The sequence below is a fragment of the Drosophila novamexicana genome, unplaced genomic scaffold (genome assembly GCF_003285875.2).
Source record: "Drosophila novamexicana strain 15010-1031.04,08,12 unplaced genomic scaffold, DnovRS2.1 tig00000462-arrow-pilon, whole genome shotgun sequence".
In the NCBI taxonomy this organism is placed as follows: Eukaryota; Metazoa; Arthropoda; class Insecta; order Diptera; family Drosophilidae; genus Drosophila; species Drosophila novamexicana.
The window spans coordinates 4,631,819-4,653,954 of NW_020824806.1; the positions used below are offsets into that span (position 1 = coordinate 4,631,819).

The 22,136-nt window shown below is 45.7% G+C and overlaps 1 protein-coding gene across 2 annotated transcripts in view; it reads right to left on the bottom strand.

Moving 5' to 3' along the window:
* Window positions 1-450: 450 nt before the first annotated feature.
* LOC115760569 (myosin-M heavy chain) overlaps window positions 451-22,136 on the bottom strand; it is a 68,211-nt gene continuing 46,525 nt past the window's right edge. Inside the window, exons 2-8 of one of the 2 annotated variants that reach the window (XM_030701982.1) lie at window positions 7,854-9,471; window positions 7,588-7,782; window positions 6,468-6,633; window positions 6,257-6,410; window positions 6,021-6,166; window positions 5,748-5,961; window positions 451-3,086 (exon numbers count right to left, since the gene is read on the bottom strand). In XM_030701982.1, coding sequence (XP_030557842.1) covers window positions 889-3,086; window positions 5,748-5,961; window positions 6,021-6,166; window positions 6,257-6,410; window positions 6,468-6,633; window positions 7,588-7,782; window positions 7,854-9,471 — 4,691 coding nt within the window. In that variant the 3' untranslated portion in view covers window positions 451-888. Of the gene's footprint in view, window positions 3,087-4,312; window positions 4,439-5,747; window positions 5,962-6,020; window positions 6,167-6,256; window positions 6,411-6,467; window positions 6,634-7,587; window positions 7,783-7,853; window positions 9,472-22,136 lie in introns of those variants that run through there. The other variant, XM_030701983.1, reaches the window with a different exon arrangement.

The window sequence follows — 22,136 nt, forward strand, 5'->3', positions numbered from 1 at the left end:
GTTTCAAAACGACATAATCTCCGTCGCTCTAAAAACTTCATACGTCCGCCTGGAGATATGACGTTTCAAAACGACATAATTTCGCCATGATCAACAGCGGAGTTATGTCGTTTTGAAACGACATATCTCCCGCGGACGTGTGAAGATATTTTTTCGAAAACTTTAAATGGCCATATCTCGGCCAAATAAAGCCCGATTGCGGTCAAAAAGGGAGGGGTTTCTCGCGGAGGCCCATAGAATCGAATGCCATCCACCTTTTTCGAATTCGGAAAAATGACATTTTTCGAAAAAACGTGATGGTTACACTGTATTTTTGGTCATTTTGGGTAATCTCTTAGAATGTGGATTCTTGGGTAGCAATCGATGGTCGGGATCCGTACGAGTAGAAAGAGGCATATCATTCCCAAATCGGACTGTAGTTAGCCGAGTTATTTCCATTTTAATATTCATTCAAGTTTTGCTGCAATGTGTAAATTGTGAATGGTTTATTTTTACGCGCGGGCCAAAAGTATGCTTTAGAAAAGCTACTCTAATAGGCTCAAGCGAATTATGTGAACAGCTCGAAAGTATGCAATGCTTTGCTTTACTTTTATGTCCACAACCCAAGCAATTTTTTTGCAAAAATTGAAAGGGCTATTTCGGCCAAATAAACCCGATTGCGAAAAAATTAAAATAAAGCTATAGTATAAAAAAAAAACAAATGCAATTTAAAGTATCTGAACAATATTTTAGAAATAGCCACGGTCAACTAGAAGCCATCGGTTTCTTGTACATGTATTTAGATAGTTTATATTTAAAAATACTTGAATATATACAATAAAAAAACTACAAAAGTATGCACTTATATGGCAATGGACAAGGGAATCGCAATCTCCCTCGACGGCTCGTCTACTTGTTGAAGTTCTCAATCTGCTGGAGCACCCAGCTGCGCGATGCCGCCTGGCTGAGATGCGGTGGACAAAGCACCACACTTGGATGTTGGCCAAGCAGCTCATGTAGAACTGCTTTCGTTGGCTTGGGCGCTATTTCAGGCGGCGACGGCGATGACGGCGCCAGATGACGGTCCGCTCCAGACGAGGAGGGGGGCGGCGGTGGTGGACTGCGTGGCCGCTTTAGGTCGTAATCAATGCTGCGCTTTTCATTGTTGTCATCACTGTAAATGGCCGAATCGCGGAAATCATTCTCCAGACTATCCTCCACATGCTGCTCGTACTCGAAGCCGGCTGCTGGCAGCTCGGCGGCGGAGCGTTTCCGCTGCTGCTCACACATGCTGTCGCTTGACGTGCACGAGGAGGAGGTGAGCGAGAAGACAGAGTCGCGCTGCAGCGACGCCTCCGAGCTGGCTATGATGCTGAAGAGCGTCTTGGGATCTGCATAATCCACATGCGCCATGCGCTCACCCACTGCCTCGCTGCCCTGGCGATGCAGTATGCTCTGGCGGCACATTTCGCTCACATCCGAAACGCGACGTTCGGGCGGCCGATTGCTGCGTCCAAAGGCCATGCTTAAATTATCAATGGACTTGAGTGCACGCGGCAGCAGCGAAATCTCCGAGTGGCTAACGTTCTCCAATGTGCCCTTATGGCCATTTCCGGAGCCATTGCTGAGCAAACGCTTTATTAGGTTCTTTGGTATGGGACGCGCATAGAGCGCATCAATCTGATCCGCCTCAGTATTGGACTCCAGGCTAAGATTGATGACAGTTGTTTGGCTGTCACGCTTGACCGTCGAGCCGGAGCTGGACTCGGAGCCGGTGCTGTCACGCTGCTGCTGCACTGCATCCTCGCCGACACGCTGCAGCACGCCCTCCGGCGAGTACACCAGGGTGACATAGTCAGATTCGGGCCGTGGCGCTGGCGCTGGCGCACGCTTCTCACGCTGCTTGAAGTATTGCACGGACTTGGCGCGTCCCAGCACGGGTGAGAACTTGTAGGGCACATGTACATTACGCAGCAGCGTCTCATAGATGGGCTCCTCCATCTCCTCCACCTGCTGCTGCTGCTGCTTGGCCAGTTCCTGTTCCGCGTCTAGGGGCGGCGGTGAGCGCGATGGCGGACGTGGCGGCAACGGTGGCGCCTCCTGGCCAGGGCTGAGCGGCGACAGCGGCGTTGTGGCCTGGCTGCTGTCCCGTCGCTGCTTCTGCTGTTTGTTCTTGTTGTAGATGCGCTCGAACTCCTTGTTGTTCTTGAGCAGATCGAGCACAATCTCCGCATCACGCCTGGACTTTTCGGCTGGTGAGAGCGTCGATGTTGATGTCTCCAGCTGGCTGGCATAATACTGTTCCGGCTGCGGCGATTGAGTCTCCTGCGCCTCCTCGGCCAGCTCGAGATCCTCGGTGGATTCGGTTATCTTCAGCACCGTGCTGTCAAACTCGCTGAGATCCATGTAGAACTTTGAACAGCTCTCCTTGCGATTGCCACTGCTGCCCCGCTGTTTCTTTAGCGTGGCAATGCGCTTGGGCATGGTCTTGTGGTTGTATTGCTTCACCTCGAAGTAGCCCTTGCCCTTGGCCTTGCGCTCGCTGAGATCGGGCTTGCTGCCGCGCAGCGAGGCGGAACTATCGTCATCCGCCTCCCGCTGCTCGTCGAGGCTGAAGCCGCCAATGCGTGGCACCGACTTGCTGCGCTCTTTCAACGCCTTGTAGCTAAACACTGGACTCTGGGATTTGGTGCGACTGCGCTGGTCACGCAGTATGCACAGGCACTGCTCATTATCCTGCTCCTGTGACGCACACTTGCAGTGCTCCTTGCTGGGACTGGACTTGCCGTCGCGCTTGCCGCCGCTCCGATATCTCACAGCAGCGGCCAGTTTCTGTAGCGCAGTATCATCCAAGCTATTGTTGCGCGCCAGCGCCTTGGCGGGCTTAGCTGCTGGCTGCTGCTGCTGCTCCTCGGGCTGTGGCTGCTCCAGCGATTCATTGAAGCTATCAAAGGAGCCGGAGTTGGCGATGGTCTTTCGCTTGAACTTGGAGTTCCGCTGACGTATCTCGCTGCGCCGGCAAGCGTTGCGCCTCTCCAAATATGTGGGCGTCGAGTTGCTGCTGGAGTTCAGGCTCCACTTCCAGGTGCTGCGATCCGGCGTGCGCTCTGCACCAGGGCAATAGACAGAAGAGAAAAGAAGAAAACAAAAAGTTTGAATTAGTCTCTTGTCGTAGCACAAAGGGGCGTTACGCAAGCAGAGGCTGTAATGGGAAGGGCAGTAGATGATCGAAGGCGGACGTTGGCTGTGGTCAAACACCAGCAACATTCTCTAAGCACTAGCAACCAGAGCAACTGCATCAATAAATGCCATCAACATTCCAACACATGCTGTCAGAGATACAGTGAAGACTTTTTGGGGTTAGGTTCAATGACACAAGCTTAAAATGGCACTTAAATACTGAATCCATTGAGTAATAGACAGGAAGAGCTTTTGGATTAAAAGCACTTTTACAAAAAAGTGTTGATTTAATCTACTTATTACTCAATATACTAAATCGAAGATACAACTAGAAAAGTGCAAGCTTTCAGTAAAAGCTCAAATATAAAAAAGCTCCTCAACGTGAGGCTCTAAGATTAATCGAGCACGTTTCTTTTATGTAAGATAGCTTCTCAAATTAAAGCTCTAACTAAGATGCTTTAACTGATCTCTTTTCTCTTAAAGCTTAAAGCTCTTTTGCATTATAAAGGCACAACTATTGATAGTGTCATTTTTGTCAATTGATTGAATTCTAAAACAAATTCTTATAAAGTGAAAAACTATGAGCATTAAATCAAGTAAACTGAGAGCTTTAGACTTGAACTGTCTTGTTTTGTTTATATAAAAGCTCGCTTAAAGTAAGTTTAACTGAAAACAAGAGCTTTCTCGTCACAGGTATATTAATCATTCGCTAGATTAAGTGCCATTTATGGGCTAGATCGACCTTGAGTTATGGGTTAGTCATAAAACATGCTGGCATAAAAAATGTGGGTTAGTATGCGTACATGCTGGATGTTAGACCATGGACCGTGGAGCAGAAACAAGCCAATTCAAAGATCAGAAGCCAAATAAAGAAATAAAAGAAACGTTAAACGTTTTGTAAATTGATAACTCGAAATACTTACTAGGCAGCGACCGGATATATCAGTTTAATTAGACTACGTCAGCGCCGCAATTACCAGAAATTTAAACTAATACATACGATTACGATTACAGTATAACGATAACGATAACGATAGCGATAGCGATAACGATTAGCAGTTAACAGTTAAATTTTACTAGAAATTATATTTTTAGTTTCATTTTATTATTAATTTAGATTTAGATTTTTATTTGTTTTTGTTGGGATTGGGGTATGGAAAATAGTAGCGCTTAGCTCAGTCTCTGGTGTTTAGCCTTAGGAACGCCTTAAAAACTAATTAAAGTTTTCTTTTCTTGTTTGGTTTGGGTGGTTTAGTTTTAGAATGCATCACTGGTAGTACTACAACGGTAAACATATAGCAAAAATAATAAATATTCATATGTATATATAGATAAAAGATAAATACAAGAAACTAAAGGTTAGGCAAAAGTAGTTACACCGTATACCAAAAGTAATAAGCAAGTATTTGTTGTATTATGTTAGTCATAAGCACCGTAAACCAATTATATAATTTAATGCAGGCCGCGTACAGTTGTGCACAAAACATGTGCAATTAAAATGTGCAAACAGCGGAGATAAACACACAAAGAGCAAGACACACATAAATCAACTTAGGAGTCAGATATGGCACGATTTTGGCCAGAAAGCTACCACACAAAAAGGAGGCCTAAGCAAACAGATAAATAAACTAAAAAGCACTACAAAACGTGGTTATGTCACTTGAGGTGAGTCCCAGCGAACAGCTGGAGCGGCATGTAAAGTGCAAATGCACTGCTACAAAATGTCCCTTCCAAATGGAAACTGTCTGCTTTCGATACAAGCACAGCTGATGAGGTCTGTGTCTGTGTGTGTTTTATTGAGCTTTTAAAAGCTCTAACAACGAAGAGAATTAAGCTTGTTTTGCAAGCTATGTCTGTGAGGCTTGTCTAGGATTAAAACTTTGAGCAGATTGCATCCTTTTTGGTGAAATAAAAGTTTGTCATAAAAGGGGAGCTTTCATGAGCTTTGGATATGCATCACTTTTGAGCTTTGTCACAGAGTCGGGAAAGGTTTTTTAAGTAAAATAGGCTTGGGCAATTTGAAGTATATGAGCTCCTTTCTTCACTATAAAAATGAGCTTTAAAAGCTCTGCCAGCAGAAAGTACTAAGCGTCGCTTGTAGTCTATGTGTTTTAGGACATATATGTCCTAAATATAACTAAAGCTTTACACGAACAATAAGCCTACACTTGTGAGCTTTTAAAGCTGCAAATATGCAATCTTCATCTTACTTAATATGGTAAGCCTTAACATGCTCAAAACTTTAAATGTATCAAATTTTTACAAGTATAAGTGAGCTTTCAAAAGCTTTAACTCTAACTAGTGCTAATTCACAATGGCTCTCAAGTAAGCTTAATTTTTTGCAGTGTATTTGCACGTGTGCCCGCATAACTGTAAGTACACTACATCATCTTACCTTTCAAAAAAAATAAAAAGAAAAAATTGGTTATGTGTTTTAGACGCCGACAAGAAAATAAGCAAAACAGGGACAGGCACAACAAAAACACACACACACACACACACACACACACACACACATAGACACACAGGTACACACAGGTAGCTGTATGCAAAGAGCTGATGTGCTGCAGACAGCATTTGGAGCTTACCTTCCTCGTTGCCCAGCTGGTAGACAAGTTCCTTGGCGCGCGTGGGTATATCCAGCTCCTCGAGCATAACACCTTTAATGTGCTGCGTCCAGATGCGCTTCTGGTCACGATTTCTGGCCGTCAGCTTGATTTGATTGCGCGGCTCATCGAAGGGTATGACATAGAAGCTGGTGGGCTCGCCGGGCAAATGTTCGCTAAGCATCAGATTTTTTTGCTAGAGTTGGGAATTAGTGAGAGATTGCTTGGGATTGGTTGGGACTGACTGCAGCTTACGGTTATGAGGCTCTTGAACTGCAGACGACCGTCCTCCTTCTGCTTGGTGATGATCAGCATCGTCTCGAAGAGCAGCACCTGACGCGGCTTGTTGTGCTGCTCCATGAGCAGGCCCTCGTGCCGCAGCTCGCGCAGCACGCTCAGATCTGCCAAGTCATGGGAGAGAGAGCCAGAAAGAGTTGTTAGCCAAAAACGATTTTCCAGTTAATTCTCAGTTAGTTTGACTGGAAACTCACCTGGCCCCATCCAGCCATCGAGTATGCCAGACAGCTCCTTGACACGACTCTGCTGCTCCTGCTGACGCTTCACCTGGTCAATGTGATGCGCTACCTGACGCATTATGGCATACGCCTCGGCCACCTCCTTGACATCGCAGTGCTTGCGCAGGCTCTACAAGGGAGCGAGGGAGTTAGGGTGTGTGTGGGGGTTTTTTGAAATGTGACTTACGTCCAGTAGCAGATGGTACTTGAGTATGCGCTGCACCGGTTTCAGCAAATAGGAGCCAAGCGGCAGGCGATGCTGCAGCAGCTTCTGCGTGGAGGCCAGCAGCGAGTTCGTGTGCTTCGCCTGCAGCAGCTTGGTCAGCAGCGAGATGGCTTCCGGGTAGCTTGTGCTTAAAAAGAGTTAAACAAAACAAAAAAGTGAGTACTTATAGCAGCTGATTGATGGGCACCGAAAAAGAATAAAACGTTGAGCTCTTCATCAGGCGAAACATGAAATTTGAATTTAAAATCAGTTGTTGGCGGAGGAGTTGAACCACGGACCGCTGGACCTGGCCACATGATATATGCTCAGCTGTCAGCCGGGGCGACAAATCAAACGGCGCGCGCAGTTGGCTTCAAATTGACAGCGACAGAGTCAGAGCCAGAGCCAGAGCCAGAGCCAGAGCCAGAGCCAGAGTCGGAGTTGGAGCCAAATGTCAGCGCTTAAATGGAACATCGAACATGGCGCATGACCGCACTGGAGCATGGCGTGCCTGGACTGCAAAAATGCAGCAGTCAAAGTCAATGTTCGTGTCCCGCTGCTGGCCAACAGCGGCTGCAATCGAGATCAGTTTTGGCCAGCCCGTTAACCGTTCTTGGCCAGCCTCTATCTGAGATTTGGCAGACACGCCAAGCGTTGAGCGATACGTTGGTTCAGCTCTTGCGACTTGGGAAAATACGCTGGGGAAATAGCTTGAAGACTTGTCTAAAATGTATAAAACTAAAACTAAAAGAGAGAGAGAGGGAGAGAGGGCTATATAAAGTCAGAGTGAGGGATAGATACAGAGCTTGATTATTGCTCGAGAGATTAGGTGTATTTTCTTTTGTTCAAAAACTTGGCAAGAGAGAGAGAGAGAGAGAGAGAGAGAGCGAGAGAGAAAGAGATAAAGTGTTCACTCTTATAGCAAATGCCAATTATTTGAGAATCACATAGAAAGGCAGTACTCAAAAGAGGGATAGATAAAATCTCATTCTTGGATTTGAAAGCTAGCTATTGCAAATGTCAAGAGCAACTGGATAAATATCTCTAGGAACTGCATCAGGCCCCAACTTCGAGCACAAAGGCAAATGTTTTGCTGTCTTACCAGTAGGTTGTATACACATTAAAACGTTCACGTAGGTTTATAAAACATTTAGCTATTTTGGCGGGCTCCATGCCCGAGTTGATGAGCTGCTGCAGTAGCATCGAATTGAATTCGTAAATCTCTTCAATGTTGGCAAAGAGTATTTGCAATTCGTCCAGGCGGAGGCAGGCGCGTTCCTTCCAGTCCAGCAGATAACTGAAAAGTGTAACAGATTCGTTAGCCAAATTTTGAAAATCATCATCATCAGCCAAGCAATTGCCGCTTACCCTTTGATAACCTGACCGAGATCCTCAACAAAGCTGCGTTCCGAGTCCACAATCTCCAGGCAGGCGCGTTCCAGCACGCTCATGGGATTCGTGTGGGAGGGATGATGATGATGATGATGATGATCGCCCAGCTCGTTCTCGCTCTCGGCCAGGCTCTCGACGCTGGCCAAATACGAGGTGGCAGCCAGCTTGCCATTGAGCAGCTGATCGGAACCAGAGCTCGAACTGGACGAGGTGGAGCAAATGGAGGAGGAGGACAATGGGCGATTATTAAGACGCGTCAGCTCGCTCAGACGCGGCGGATACTTCGGCTTGATGTCGGTCAACGTGTCCAGACTCTCCGCCGACAGCTTGTTGGCCTCCTCCAGCTCGGCCAGCTGTTCGGCGGTGGGCAGCCGCAGGGGCATGCCGCCGCCCAGCGTGCTGGCCTTGCCGGTCTGACTCTTGAGCTTCGTGCGCGCATATGTCTGCAGCGGGGAGCTGCAACTGGAGCCCGTCAAGCTGGCGCGTGGTGCGGAGACGCTGCGCACCAGCGGCTTGCCTATCAGCGGCTTGTTGATGGCCTCCACCAGCTGCTGTGCGTTGCCATCTGTCTGCGTCTCACCCAGATCCAGATCGCTTAAGGTCAGTTGTTCGATGTGCTGGGCAACCAGATCAAAGTTGATGGTGTCCACAAAGGGCTCGGGACTCAGCGGCTCGCTGGCCACCACGAATGCCTTGTGCCGGGGCGGTGTAGCTGGCGGCGGTGGTGCGGCCAGCTGCATGCTGGTCACCGCCAGCTGCTCCATTTCGCTCAGTTTAATGCTCTGCTGCGTGTCGTACAGACGCAGCTTGAGTTGGCCAAAGGGTTGGCCCTCAAAGTGGAAGGGTGTGCCGGGCGCTGCTTTATTCGTCGGCGTTTTATCCTCATCCACGGGCGTGGCTCTTCTAGGCGAACCACTATAATCACTGCTCGCGTCCAAAGTGGACACCAAATCGCTGCCCGATTGCGTCGACAGTTTGCCCGTAATCTTGGACAGCGGCAGATGCGACAGCTTCAATTTGGGCGGTGTGGAGACGGCCGTTGGGGCCTTTACATAACGCACAGGCGTCGGACTGCGCTGCAGCTGTTGCTGCTGTTGCTGTTGCTGCAGTGCCTCAATGTCCACCGCGTTCACGGGCTCTGCGTCCGCGTGCGCGATGATGCGCTGCACATTTGGCGAGAGCACGCGAATATTGTTGCCGCGGCGCGAATTGTTGCTGGAATTGTTGTTGTTGCTGCTGCCACTGGAGGCGATGCTGTGACTGCTGCCCAGCTCCTGACGCCGCTGCACCACCAGACGACTCAGCTGCACGCCATCAGCCTCATCACGCAGACCGGCAACCACCAGCGGCGACTGTGGTGCGGCATCTAGTGCATAGCTGCCCGATAGGTTGTCGCTGCTGTTGTTGCTCGAGTTGCTCGAGTTGCTGCTGCAGTTGCTATTGCTGCGCTTGGGCGTTGACTCACCGCTGCTTTGGTTGCCAGCGGCAGTTGCATGTACGTCAGCCTTGGTTGTGGCACCACCGACGACGGCCAAGCTGTTTGTCAGCGTGTCATAAAGACCCAGAAGCGAGGGGGCCAGCTCTGTGGTGCTGCCTGCAATAAATAGAGCATAGTTTATGCAAGGTTAATTAATATACATATATATCTATATTATATAGAAACTGGAACAATATAAATAAATAGGCACTAAATTCGCCTATTCATAGGAATAACTGAACAGTCTACGATCGAGGCTTGCCTACTGATTCCAACAATAAATGGGGCTAGGACTCGCCAGCAAGATGAGGGAACTACCTTAAGGCAAACCTCTGATCAAAGAAGGGTCACGAGCTTCCTTCCCAAATCAAAATTATATTTCCCATGCTGATTTAACAAATATTCCAATAAAATGTCCCTTACAATCCAGTCTAGACTAACCTCCTCTGACGCGCCAGAAGGTCACGAGCACAAATAATATAATGGAGAGAAATACTATTAAAATACTAATCAAAACTATATTTCTTATGCGACCCATGCTCATTTACCAAATAATCCAATAAAATGTGCTTAACAATCCAGTCTAGACTAACCCCAGTTGCCTGGACTCCATCAATTTGATAGCACTTGCATTTAATATGCATGAGTCGTCGATCTTGATCAACATTCCATTCATTGTTGATTTATGCAATTCGCCGTGTTTTGTTTTCCTAGCTTACAAGGGGCATCATTAAAGCTATTGACTATTGACTGGCATGATCTATAATTTATATATCAACTGTCAGATATCATATGCGGGGTGAATGTGTCTTGTATTACGTGGCGAATAATGTTATTAAATTCGCAGTTGTGCAAGGTTTTGCTTTGATTAATTGAACCATTTGTGAGAAATGATGAGCATAGCCAAGGAATGCCCCGATGCCAATTGCCCGTTGACTGTTTGTCAGTTGTTCGAGGTGCTGTTCTTGGTGCTGTTGCAGTTTGGCTGGCATGTTGCGTTGCCATATCAATTCCCATGTCAGGCCAGCAGGCAGATAGACAGCGGGACAGACGGGGCGACAGACTCGCAGGCAACCTACTTATTTATGCAGCAGACTCAGCCGCCGGGGCCAGTACATGCACCGTGAAGTGCAAGACCCTGTTTGTAGTCGTAGTCGAAGTCGAAGTCGAAGTCTTGACTTGTTGCCTTGACTGATGGCCGCATTCTGTGCGCTTGTTCTTGTTGTTGGTTGCTCGTATCCTGGGGCTAAACAACTCAATACATCAGCTCGAACGGGCTTTAACATATTTCATTTAACGCAACAAAATTATGGCAAATATCACAAAATTATGTGATGCTGATGCGACCCATCAACGCGTGACGATCGTTAGATAGAAGACGCAAAGCCCACACAGTTAAAGATGTGAGTGTGTTGGATGTGATACTTCCAGAGATCTGAAATTCCCCTTTCCATTTGCACCTTTCCCTCTTTTTTCTGCTCCTTTTTTGCCTCAGCTATCTGTCGTCTGTTATTTCCCCACACTCCAAGCCTTATCATTTCCACTGCTCTGAAGATTTCTCTCAATTTTTCTTGCCTCTGCTGCCAGACATTCTTTTACCAACCCAGCATCGAGGAACTGACTTATATGCGTGCCTAATCCGAAAGCATAATCTTTTAGCACATTTGCCTAACAGCTCACAGATCTGCCCACAGTTTTGCTGGGTTAAAAACTGTGCCGCCTCGACCGTAGGCCTTAGCAAATCAGGCAATTAACTCTTAAGACAGAGAACACTTTGGGGAACAGTGCGAGGCCGCAACGGCTACTGCAATTGGCAGCAACTGCTGCAACTGGTTTTCAGCTATTTAGAATCAAACACATTAGCATGGACAGCAGCCCCAGCCCCAGCCCCAGCAGCAGCAGCATCATCTTCATTGGCATCCTCGGACTCAGTTCAGGCTCTGCCTCAGCACAGTAGCAAACGGGCCACTTTTTCTTCTAATTGCAAATGGTGTCAATGTGGAGCCGGCTAAAATGTTGTTGCGCACATTTTGTTGGCTACAAATTTTTCCATATTTCTTTTTAGCCGGCAGTTAGTTGCTGCTTTGCCACGCCCACTGCCAACTGACTGACAAAATGCCAGACGAAAAGACGGGCTTACTTAGCTGATAGACTGATGGAACGCTCAGTTGTCCGACTGTCCGTCTGTCTGTCTGTCTAACTGGCTGGCTGGCAGTCCGACGACAAGTCGTAAACATGATTTGTACATTTAATTTTCCATCATTTCGCTTGATTATTGCGTGGGCAGCAAACGCCAATGACGAGCTTGATGACGCCACGGAGATCTCTTCCTGCTGCATCTCTGACCCAGTTTGATGGCAAGAGCGTTTGTTTTTTTTTTTTGCCGTTTTGCTTAATTGCCAGCCGTGGGACGTGGAAAATCGCAGCGACAGGTAACAGGTAACAGGCAACAGGTAACTGGTTATGGTTATGTCTATGAAATTGCCACAAGACTTTAGTTTTATCATTGTCACTCGTTTAATTAACAAGAATGGCCAGGTTAGAGTTAAGCGCAACTATTATATACTCTATAAATAGTCAAAATGCCATTATGGCGCCCAACGTGGGACATTTAAATGCCTTTGCGCATTATGTTCATTAAAAATACCTGTCCGCGTGCAGGCAATATAGTTGTATAGTCGTAAAAATGCTTTAAAAAGGCAAAATATAAAAGTAGTCTAGCGCAAAAAATTGCATAATGGCGCCCAACGTGGTGCATGTGAAATTTCCAACAATATTTAAGTTAGTTACACAGAGCGTAGAACTTATCTTAATACAGCTCTGTTAAGCTCTCGGCTGCAGCTGTTGCGGCTTACCGTGATTTGTTTAATCAATTTATGGCATAATTTGAGGCGACAGTTTTATGGGCGATTCGAGGGACTAAGCTGGCGACTAAGTCGCTGCGGCAATCAGCCGGCGGATCTGACAGCAATAAAACTAGCTAAGAAAATAAAAATAAAAACAACGGTGGGCAACAAATTTACATGTCGCACTGTCCAACAGAAGACAATGAAACACATTTCGCAACCTTTGCAATTGGAGTAGCCGCTGCCATGGCTGCCCCGGGAACACTGAGACATTGAGAGCTGGCTGCCAGCTTTTGGTTACATTTCTGGCAGTCAGCCGGCGGCCCGCCAGCTGTGACGTGCTTGCCACATATTTGCCGCACGCTGCGGCCCTTTGTCAGTTCTGTCGTGTGGCGGCGGCGGCGGCGGCGGCGGCTTCAGGTGTCAGACGCAGTCGCAGTCACAGTCGATGCTATCGCCGCCGGACTTGGCCCGTTTAAAGTGCGCAATTTATGGCAGAGCTGACACAATTTCATAATGCTGCGAGACGCAGTTGCAGCAGTTGCAGCCGCCGATGGCTGGCAAAAGATTACGCGAACTGGCTAAAAATAGCCGCCTGCCTTCGAAGCCAGAGTTGCCAACGTTACCAGCGTTGAGCAAAAGGTCAGCAGAAGGTGTTGACAGGCGTTGCGGCTGATTTATAAGAGTTGTCGCATAAGTTGCAGTTGTGGCATTGAATTATGCGAAAAACGGGCGAAAGTCTTGCCTCAAAGCCTACTCTCTACCCCCTCACCCTCTCTCTCTCTCTCTCTCTCTCTCTCTCTCTCTCTCTCTCTCTCTCTCTCTCTCTCTCTCTCTCTCTCTCTCACTCCCTTGCTGTCGATTGCAATCGCTGCGACGACAACTAAATCGATTGCTGCAACACGCTGCATGCCTCCCGCCCCGCCTGCCCGAACCCGCGTCACGCACCTCTTGGCCAGCTGTTGATGGCATTATATTAATGCGCTTAGGCGATTTGTATGGTGGCATCGTCTGGCCAAGGCAGACACCACACACACGAAGACACACAGACACACACACCCAATTGATATTTTAATCGGCAGTTTATTTAGTCGGCGCACTGGCGCCGTGTTTGGCCAACGTTTAGGGAAACGACCGGTGGCCAGTTACGGCGTGGAGCACCACAATCGCACCTTATCCACACAGCCACACAGCGACACGGGTTGGGTCATTAAAAGCCCATTGCCATTGCGACGACGCTGTGGGTATATCAGTGTAAACGTGTGTTTAACAAAATCAACGCTCTTAACTTGGCCTTTTCGGCACGCATTTTGCAATTGCTATTAAAAAATGTATTCAATGTGTCGCAAAATGCGCTTCAAAAAAACACATTCCCAACGAGATAACAAAAGACAACCAGAAATTGCGTCTCTGTTTATTGTTGTTAATAAATTGTGTGTCGATTATAAAATGCTAACAAATCAGTTTCATGTCTTTCGCCAGCTGCGATATTAGCAGCAAAGGTGATTAATTCATTTGCATATAATTATTAATACTAACTCTTATATGCGTATCACAAATTGCCACACTCAACACAAGAATTGCAGCGGAAGCTCTAAAATCATGCCCAATTGAGCACAAAGAACATTAAAAACAGCAACAGAAACAGCTTCAAGCACATGTAAAATCATTTCGGTAGTACTCAATTTTTATGCCGGATGCAGTCAACAACTGAAAAGCAATAGAACGGAAGTCAGTCAAGAGTCGAATAACTGCATACACTAACTAGGGGAAAGAATATATAGATATGTGAAAGCTGAAAAAGAAGTGAGCCATATATCAAATATACCCTATAAACAATCTATATTGTACTCTTTCTTTAAGGCACCTCTCGAATTCCCAAAGATCTTCCATAATCCACCTACTCTTATTAATCTATTGCATCAAAAGAGGGAATGATCCATGAAATTAAAAATAAGATGGAAGTCAATCAAAAGTCGAATAACTGCATGCACTAAATATATATGATATATGAAAGCTGAAAAAGAATATAAGCCATATACAAAATATACCCTATAAGCAAGCCACCTGCAAAAACGATGTCTGAAGTATCTCTGAAAACTCCTAAAGATCTTCAATAAACCAATTTCTTAATCAAGGATCAAAGTTCAAAGAAGGAATTCATAAATACATATGTGAAATCTGAAAAAGCTTTATTGTACTCTCTCTTGAATGCATCTCTCGAATTCCTAAAGATCTTCCATGATCGAACTCCCTAATCTAATGAATCCAATGCATCAATAAAGAAAATGATCAATGGAACGAACAACAGATCAGACGTCAATCAAGAAAAGAATTCATATCTAAGCCCATATTTCCATAAAAAAGCTATATTGTTATCATTATTTAACATCATCATATATTGCTATCTAGAAGTATCTAAAGTATCTCTAGAATTCCTTAAGATCATTTACAATCCAACTCTATTAAATAAATCCAATATATCAAAAGAGAGTAGGATTAATAGATTTGCACAAAATAGAAAGGTTTTATCTGTGTAAAAATTCCATCCCGGCAAATTTGTGTCCGCATTTGATACGCTTGCATCTTTCTTTTGACATCCGTTCCAAGTGATACGATAATCGTACTATGCGAATACTTTGCACCAGATACTTATGCTCTATGGCAATCATAGCTGAAACGAACAGTTGAATGATATTTTAATAAGCATTTCGAGTCGAAAAATTGCCCAGGCTAAAAGCAATTGCGAAAGGGCATAGGAAATCGAGAGGCACAGAAACAGGCAAAGATCATAAGCATTTAAAGTGAATTCCAAAGATCATCTCCCCCAGCGCTGGCGCGTATTTATTTTTAGCTGCGACCAAGATCGCATGGTTCACAGGCACTTAAAGGGGGGATGGATCTATGCCAGCCTTCGGGTTGGGGGCCAACGCAACGTGGTCCCGGCTTTTGCTCTGTGGAGCAGGGCAAAATCAATGCTTGGGCAAATTATGTGCAAATTCCAGCGAAAAAGTGAAATCCTTTTAAGCGGCTGCAAACACAAATCTAGGAAAATGTCGTGGCGTCCAAAAACGTTATAAATCTTGTTCATATTTGCACGTGAACAAACGACAAACCGAACAAACTGAAGAAACTGGACAAATGGACGGCATTTGCCGGTTGGGCCCAGACGAAGCCATAAATGTCACGCAGCCCGATGTGTCCAGGCCTGGAGGCCCCCTGCCGCCTGCCGCCCGCCACCTTCTGTCCCTGTCTCCAGCCAGCATATTAGTTTTTCACTAGAGCTACGTGCTAAATTCCATGGCCAGAAATCCATTAAGCAAGCCCTGCCCAGCCGCACGGCACACAAAGTGCTAAAATCTCATAAAACGTTGCCCAGGCGGCAGCTGCTTCTAAATTAACCCAACTCCTACTCCAACTCCGACTCCAGCTGCAACAGCTCCGAGGAGGCCACTCGAGGCATGCGACACTTGCAACAAGAGCGAAGGCAACAGCAGCAGCTGTATATTGTTGCCAGCGGCTTGCACTTTGCACTCCAGCCCGAAGGAGTCTCGAGTGTCGTCAGCTGCATACGAAAGAAGCAGTCGGAGTCAGAGTGTTCGCCAGTTGATCAACGAAAAAATACCCTGCACGCTTTTAGAGTGTTGTGCTGGCTAGAGTTTTGATATATCGCTTTCTTATCCCATGCTCCATTTCAACTCACAGACAGAAAGCAAGTGTCGCCTAGAAGATGCATTGGCGATAGTCACAAAACAAACTATCGCCAAAAACTCGACCAGGCAGTTGAGCAGGCGATAGCAATGCAGTCTTTGATCCCCCCCAAAACTAAGCACATAACTTATGTGGAGCTCAAGTGAGCATAGCCCATCACTGCTGCTTTTACAGGGTATACAGCAAGAACTCTGGAGCGTCCGACGTCGTTGACTTTGACATGACGAACTGAACTGCGTGACTCTGGCATTTGAACAGGAACAGCAACAAGACGCACAGAACGTGCCCCTGAGCCATAAATAACAACAATATTAACAACAGCAACAGCAACAACAAGTTTTAGCCTGATGAATTGCAAACATGGCGTGAAAAATGCATAAAAGTGTGAAAAATATTGCTAAAAATAGCTAAGCAAAAATGCAAAATCCTAAAAAAAAAAGTAAATAAAACAACGAAGTATTCAAGAATTTTAAATGAAAAGCAGGCTCTGCCTGCAACATTTTACAGGCAACTAATTTCGCGGGCATTTTTGGCCAAATGCGGCGCGGGCCATTGGCCTTATGCTAATGGCATTGCGGCTTGTTAGTTGTGGTTGGCGGTGCCAAATATGGGGAACAGCCTGCGAGACATATGGCCATGACCGGTACGAAGTCAAGGGCTCTTTAAGGCGGGTGAAATTTGCAGCATGCAACACATGCAACAAGTTAGCCGCAGCCGCAGCCGCATTGTGTCGCATTTGGGCAAACGATATGCGAACGCTGATAAAGACATTCAAAATCCGTGGCATTATGTAAGCGCCTAGCCTAGCGTTTAATTAGCCGATAAATTAGCAAGAAAATGGCCAGTTTTAGCCTTTTTTCCAAGTGCAAAGCAGCTGCGCTTTGACCTCTAGCGGGGCCGCCCACGCGAGAGGAAAGGCGGGGCGGGGCTTGGAACTCGGCTGCGGTTTGCGGTCTGTAAACGTAGCTCATTTGAGGCGTTCGCTTTCAAAATCAATTTTCCTGACTGGCGGCAAACGGGCGCATCGGGCGGAAAGCGAAAGCCACAATGAGCAGGAAATGTCTGTCAATATCTTGAAAGAAAATCTTCAACTCCAAACCGAACGACTTTTGATTGATTGGGCCAGGGCCAATATGTGGAGCAGGCATTGCATAATGGGCATGGCCCAGGCCATGTGGGTGTCACGGCAGACGCTATATCAACTATATCTTATTCAGACTCAAGTACAGCTAACACAGTCAGTCAGTCAGTCAGTCAGTCAGTCAATCACGTCTGTCAGGCCTGGCCTCGACAACGGCTGCTGCTGCTGCACTTTTGAAGGCCAAAAGTCTAAAGGTGCATTACACGGCACGACAGATTGTCAGACAGACCGCCAGACGAAGAGTTGAGCACAATATTGACTCTAGATACGCGCTGGACATGCCGACATTGACTTCTGGCTAACGGCAACTGCCGCTGGCCCCGCTCGTACCTTTTGCCGTGTCGGGTACCTCTCTGTTAATGAGCTCTATAAATAAGCCGCTGGTTAAATTTGCATTGGCAGTCGGCCTGTTGACACGCGGCCGAGACAAGATAACTTTGTTAACAAGCAGCACAGTTGATTTGTTCTGCTTTCTGTTTAAATTGTTGTTGCTTTCAGACTTTAGGACAAGTGGCAATGCACAGCGTGCAGCACTCGCTATGCTTACCTAATGAATTATTCTGTTAGGCAGAGTTATCGATAACATTATCAATAATCATCAGAGATCGATTCAGTTACAGTTTAGCCAAAGATGAGACTCAGATACTATTAAATGACTTACCTTTCACATACTCTGAGCATATAGCATAAAGGGTTTAGGCAAACATTTGCAGTTAATCAACAGCAAAGTAAAATGGAACAACAACATACCTGCAAAGAGAAAGAGTTGAGAATGAAATGAATTAGTGAGTTCTTCAAGTTGATAATTCCCCCCGGGCTGAACAGCAGTAGCAGCAGCCACAGCCTTAATAAGAACTGAATGGATAAACCTGCCCCAAAATGCTGCACTTAGTTGTGCCATATTAAGCAAGGCCGCTTGCGGAATGTGGAAATGCTTTCAATGGCCAAAACGGGCGTCATATGCCATAAGCACCACGTCACGAGGATGATGACGAGATGCCGTCAGAGAGAATTAAACGCGAAACCGAGTAGAGGACAGAAACCGAGAGACCAATGTCAATGCCTTTCGCGAGGTGAATGCAGCACAGCAGCGCAAAGTGGTTCAAATGCCCCACTGTGGCCACAATTTTCCAATGAAAATATGCCAAAGATGCGATGTGTTCGGATCACTTAAATGCCATGGAGAGAACGCGTCTTAAAGGCCATCAGCCTGAACGGCTCGTCCAAGTGTCTGGCCGGACCACCCGAGTTGCAGCTGCAGGCAGCAGGCAGCAGGCAGGAGGCAACAGGCAGGAGGCAACAAGCAGGAGGCATGTGGCAGGCATTGTGGCCAACTATGGCTAGGCACAGAGTCGACCCGGTTCGCTGTAATTGGCAAGTGGCAAATGCTGTGCAGTCAGCTTGAGAGCGGGGGCATGGTGGGGGCCTATTAAAAGCGGGTCAGCGACTGGCTGCGGCGTAGCGAAAAACAATCAAATTATGGGCACATTTGTATGGCAGCATCATTAATTGATGGACAGGCCGCGCTGCAATGTTCGCGCATTTGTTGCACAGCACATAAAAGGTGCAGCAGCAGCTACCCAAAAGGAAATGTGGCATCATAAAATTTCACTGCCAATGGGCAAGCCAGGCAGCCGGACAACCAGGCAACCAGCCGGGCAAACGGGCGGCCGGGCAGCTGTCCATCAGTAATTTACAGCACCAAAATGCGCTGAACAAACGCCCCATATGTTAATGAAGCTGAGGGGATCGCATCGGATCGACATTGGACATGGACTTGGGTCTAGGCAAAAGTGCCCAATGCACGTGATGAAAGACAGGAAGAAGAGGCGCACAACAATTTAGCGCTTTAATTTGATGGCAAACATGGCGACAAGGCAGGCCAAGGCACGAGCTTAAGTTGAACTGAAGTATTGGAGAGCTACATTGAGAAAAAATATAGCTGTAAGGTGAGGCAACAAGATATGGTCGATGGTTTCGGCAGGGGTAAATATCGTCTATCGATATCTAATGTTTACATATGTGGTGTGGAGATTATCGATAACTACAACTATCGCCTATCGAAACTTGCAAAGGCTCAAATAACCGATAGCTTAGTAAAGCGAAGCCAATTTCTACCTTGTTATAAACGATTACTCCAACTAATGCCTATCAAAACTAACGAAGAGCCAACATATCGATAGTTTAGCAAATCGATTTTTAATCATGCTTTGTTATTATCGATAAGTGGATCAATCGTTTATCGAAACTAACTTAGGGAAAATAATCGATAAATATATAAATAACCTTAACTATCGATAATACAAACTATCGTCTATCGAAGCTAAAAGATGCTAATTTTGTCCTCGTCCTTTTTCAAAAATGTAATACTAAAAAGACTTAAATTCTAAGGGATTAGCAAAGCACAAACATAGTCAACAATTTGATAAACAGACACGTCTTTTTCTTGCTGTGTATAACCAATGTCAAGGCAAATATCATGAACACGGCCCAGGATCAGGGCGTTAGATGGCCAACACCAGGCAGGCAGGCAGGCAACTAGCCATTCGGTTAGTTAATTCAGTTAACAAGTTATCTGTGTGCTGTGTTGCCTGCGCATTTGTTAGCAATTTATTTTAATTACTTTGCCCGCTGCTTGTTTATATTACGAAGGAGAAGAAAACGGCACAAACATGAGAAATCAATTTTAGTCCAGTCACAATTGTTGGTGCAGTGCATTCAACTTTGGCGCTGCGCAGCCTTAAGGGCATCATTTGAATTGACTTCCGTCAACAAAAAAAAAAGAAGAAAAGAAAGAGAATAACAAAAACAAAAAGGAAGGCATCGGCGACGGCAACGTTCGTTCAACATTCTAATTGCAGCATGTTGCAAAGTAAGTGCGGACACTTGCAATTAATATGAATGTTGCAGCAAAAGGTGCAAGGAGCAAGGCGCAAGGCGCACATCAAGAGGCAGCCATACAAGTGACTCGGCCACAAAATCTGCTCATGTTGCAAGTTGCAGGCTGCCTGTTGCAAGTTGCCCGTTGCAAGTTGCCTGTTGTCTGGTTATAGCCAAAGGGCTGCTGGCTGGAATGCAGCGTAACGCCAGCAACATTTCACGCTTAATTATAGACGCCGCAGCGCTAGGAATTTTTCATAAAGCCTGATCTCTGGGCTCTCGATTCTGGGCAGGATGCGATGCGGCGCATTTCCGTCTAATGCCCGGGCCCGGTCCGGGGCCGGGGCCGCAGCTTATTTATGTGTGGGCCGTTTGTTTTGTAATTTAATAAGCAAAAAGGGGGCGAGACAATGTTGCAAGCTGCATATGAATTCTAAGCCCCAGCCAAGCCAAGAGAGCCACCCACACAAGCGCACAGCACACAGAATATTGTGGCAGGCACACGCCGTTGACGCCTCTGTCGACGTCGGCGCCAGTCGGTCGCAGTGAGCGCCACAAAGGCAACAAAGCCAACAAAATGCTGACTCAGCCCAGGAATGCAACCAACAACAATAACAACAACAACAACAACAGCAAGGGCAACTGCGCCGCATAATTCATATGCAATTAATAATTGGTTGCACATGCGCAGAATGTTGCAGCCCGCAGCATGATGCGCAACTTTGCTGCGGCAACATTATTGCCATGCACTGTGAGAAAAATTCTAGTACAAATTAATTACTTAAAGCAAACATAAAAATACGCTGAAAATTAAACTAAAAGCCAATCACATTCTATTCAAATTGTGCAGCTGAATAATTTATCTCAATTTCCAGTCGACTTTTTCTTCAAGTGTAGCTGATCTTCAATACGTATAACCTTTATTTGAGCCAAGAACTAAAAAAAAAAACAAACGCTAATGCTGTCACATTTTTTTCAAGCTTAAAAACATGTCAAAAGGCCTGACCTTTGAGGCAGGTAAAACACACTTTGATATAGGAAAAAACTGAGAATATATATGTAAGGCGCGATTTTCTCATGGTTCACAGAAATTGAATTACAATGGGCATATCTCAATTTACATCAAGCCTGACATTGCCACACACAAACACACACACACACACTTGCTGACCATGTGTGGGGCATATAAATTAAAAAACGCGACACATTCATCATTTTCAATTGGACCCTGCCTCACATAATCAGAATTCTGAACTGGAGAAGCGAAGCAGAAAAAGAAGAACTGCAACTTCAATGTCAACTGAAGTGGAGTAAAGTGGCACTCGGCAATTCGAGTTGAAAGAAATAAGCAACATATATTTAAGCCCATTGAGCAGCTCTTTAAACTGATACTGCGCTTTAAGAAATTCAGGATTATTACCAGTTTTGAAAGCACATGAGAGCTTTAAGCTGCCTTAAATAAATTGTTCAAGACATATTAATCAAACTTCAAGCTTTTACTGTCATATGCTTCGCAAGCACTTGCGTTCTTTAAGCTTTAAGAAATGTATAAGGAAAAAGCCAGTTTGTTTGGAGTCATTATAAAAGCAAAAAAAATTAAAGCTAGCAGCTTTGAAAGCTCATGAAAGCTTTAGTATATCGTATTAGGAAAAACTTGCAGGTTGTTTGTGGCTTCTGTTTAGCTTTCGATTTACAAGTTTATATTTAAAAAAATTGTACACAAATTTTCTTGCTTATTGAGAAAAGCTTCAGGGCATATTATGCAATAAAATTAAATACGCGAGCGTAAAGCTCGTAAATAGAAATCCATTTAGATTTTAAAAATGCTATGTGCACAATTAATTAATTCCACTTTAGGCTTAAAGCTCCTTGAGGGAAAACTTATGATTAGCCAACAGCAAGTTGTTGATACTTTTTTCGGGCTATTCAGTAGTTTTTTATCAATTTTGCTCCACTGTACACGTGCACATTTTTGTTGGCGTCAAGTTTAGTGTCAGAGTTGCCCTTTTGCTTTTTTATATGCCCATTGTCTGGCTCTCTAATTAAACGCCTGTGGACAATATTAATTTATGGTAATTTAATACTTTATTCAAGCAGGCGACAAGAAAGCAGCCAGTCGAATCTGTGGAATGCAATCGAGCTAAACAAATTGCCAGCAATTTGGATCATTATAATAGAGATCCCAACAATCTAAAGATCAACAA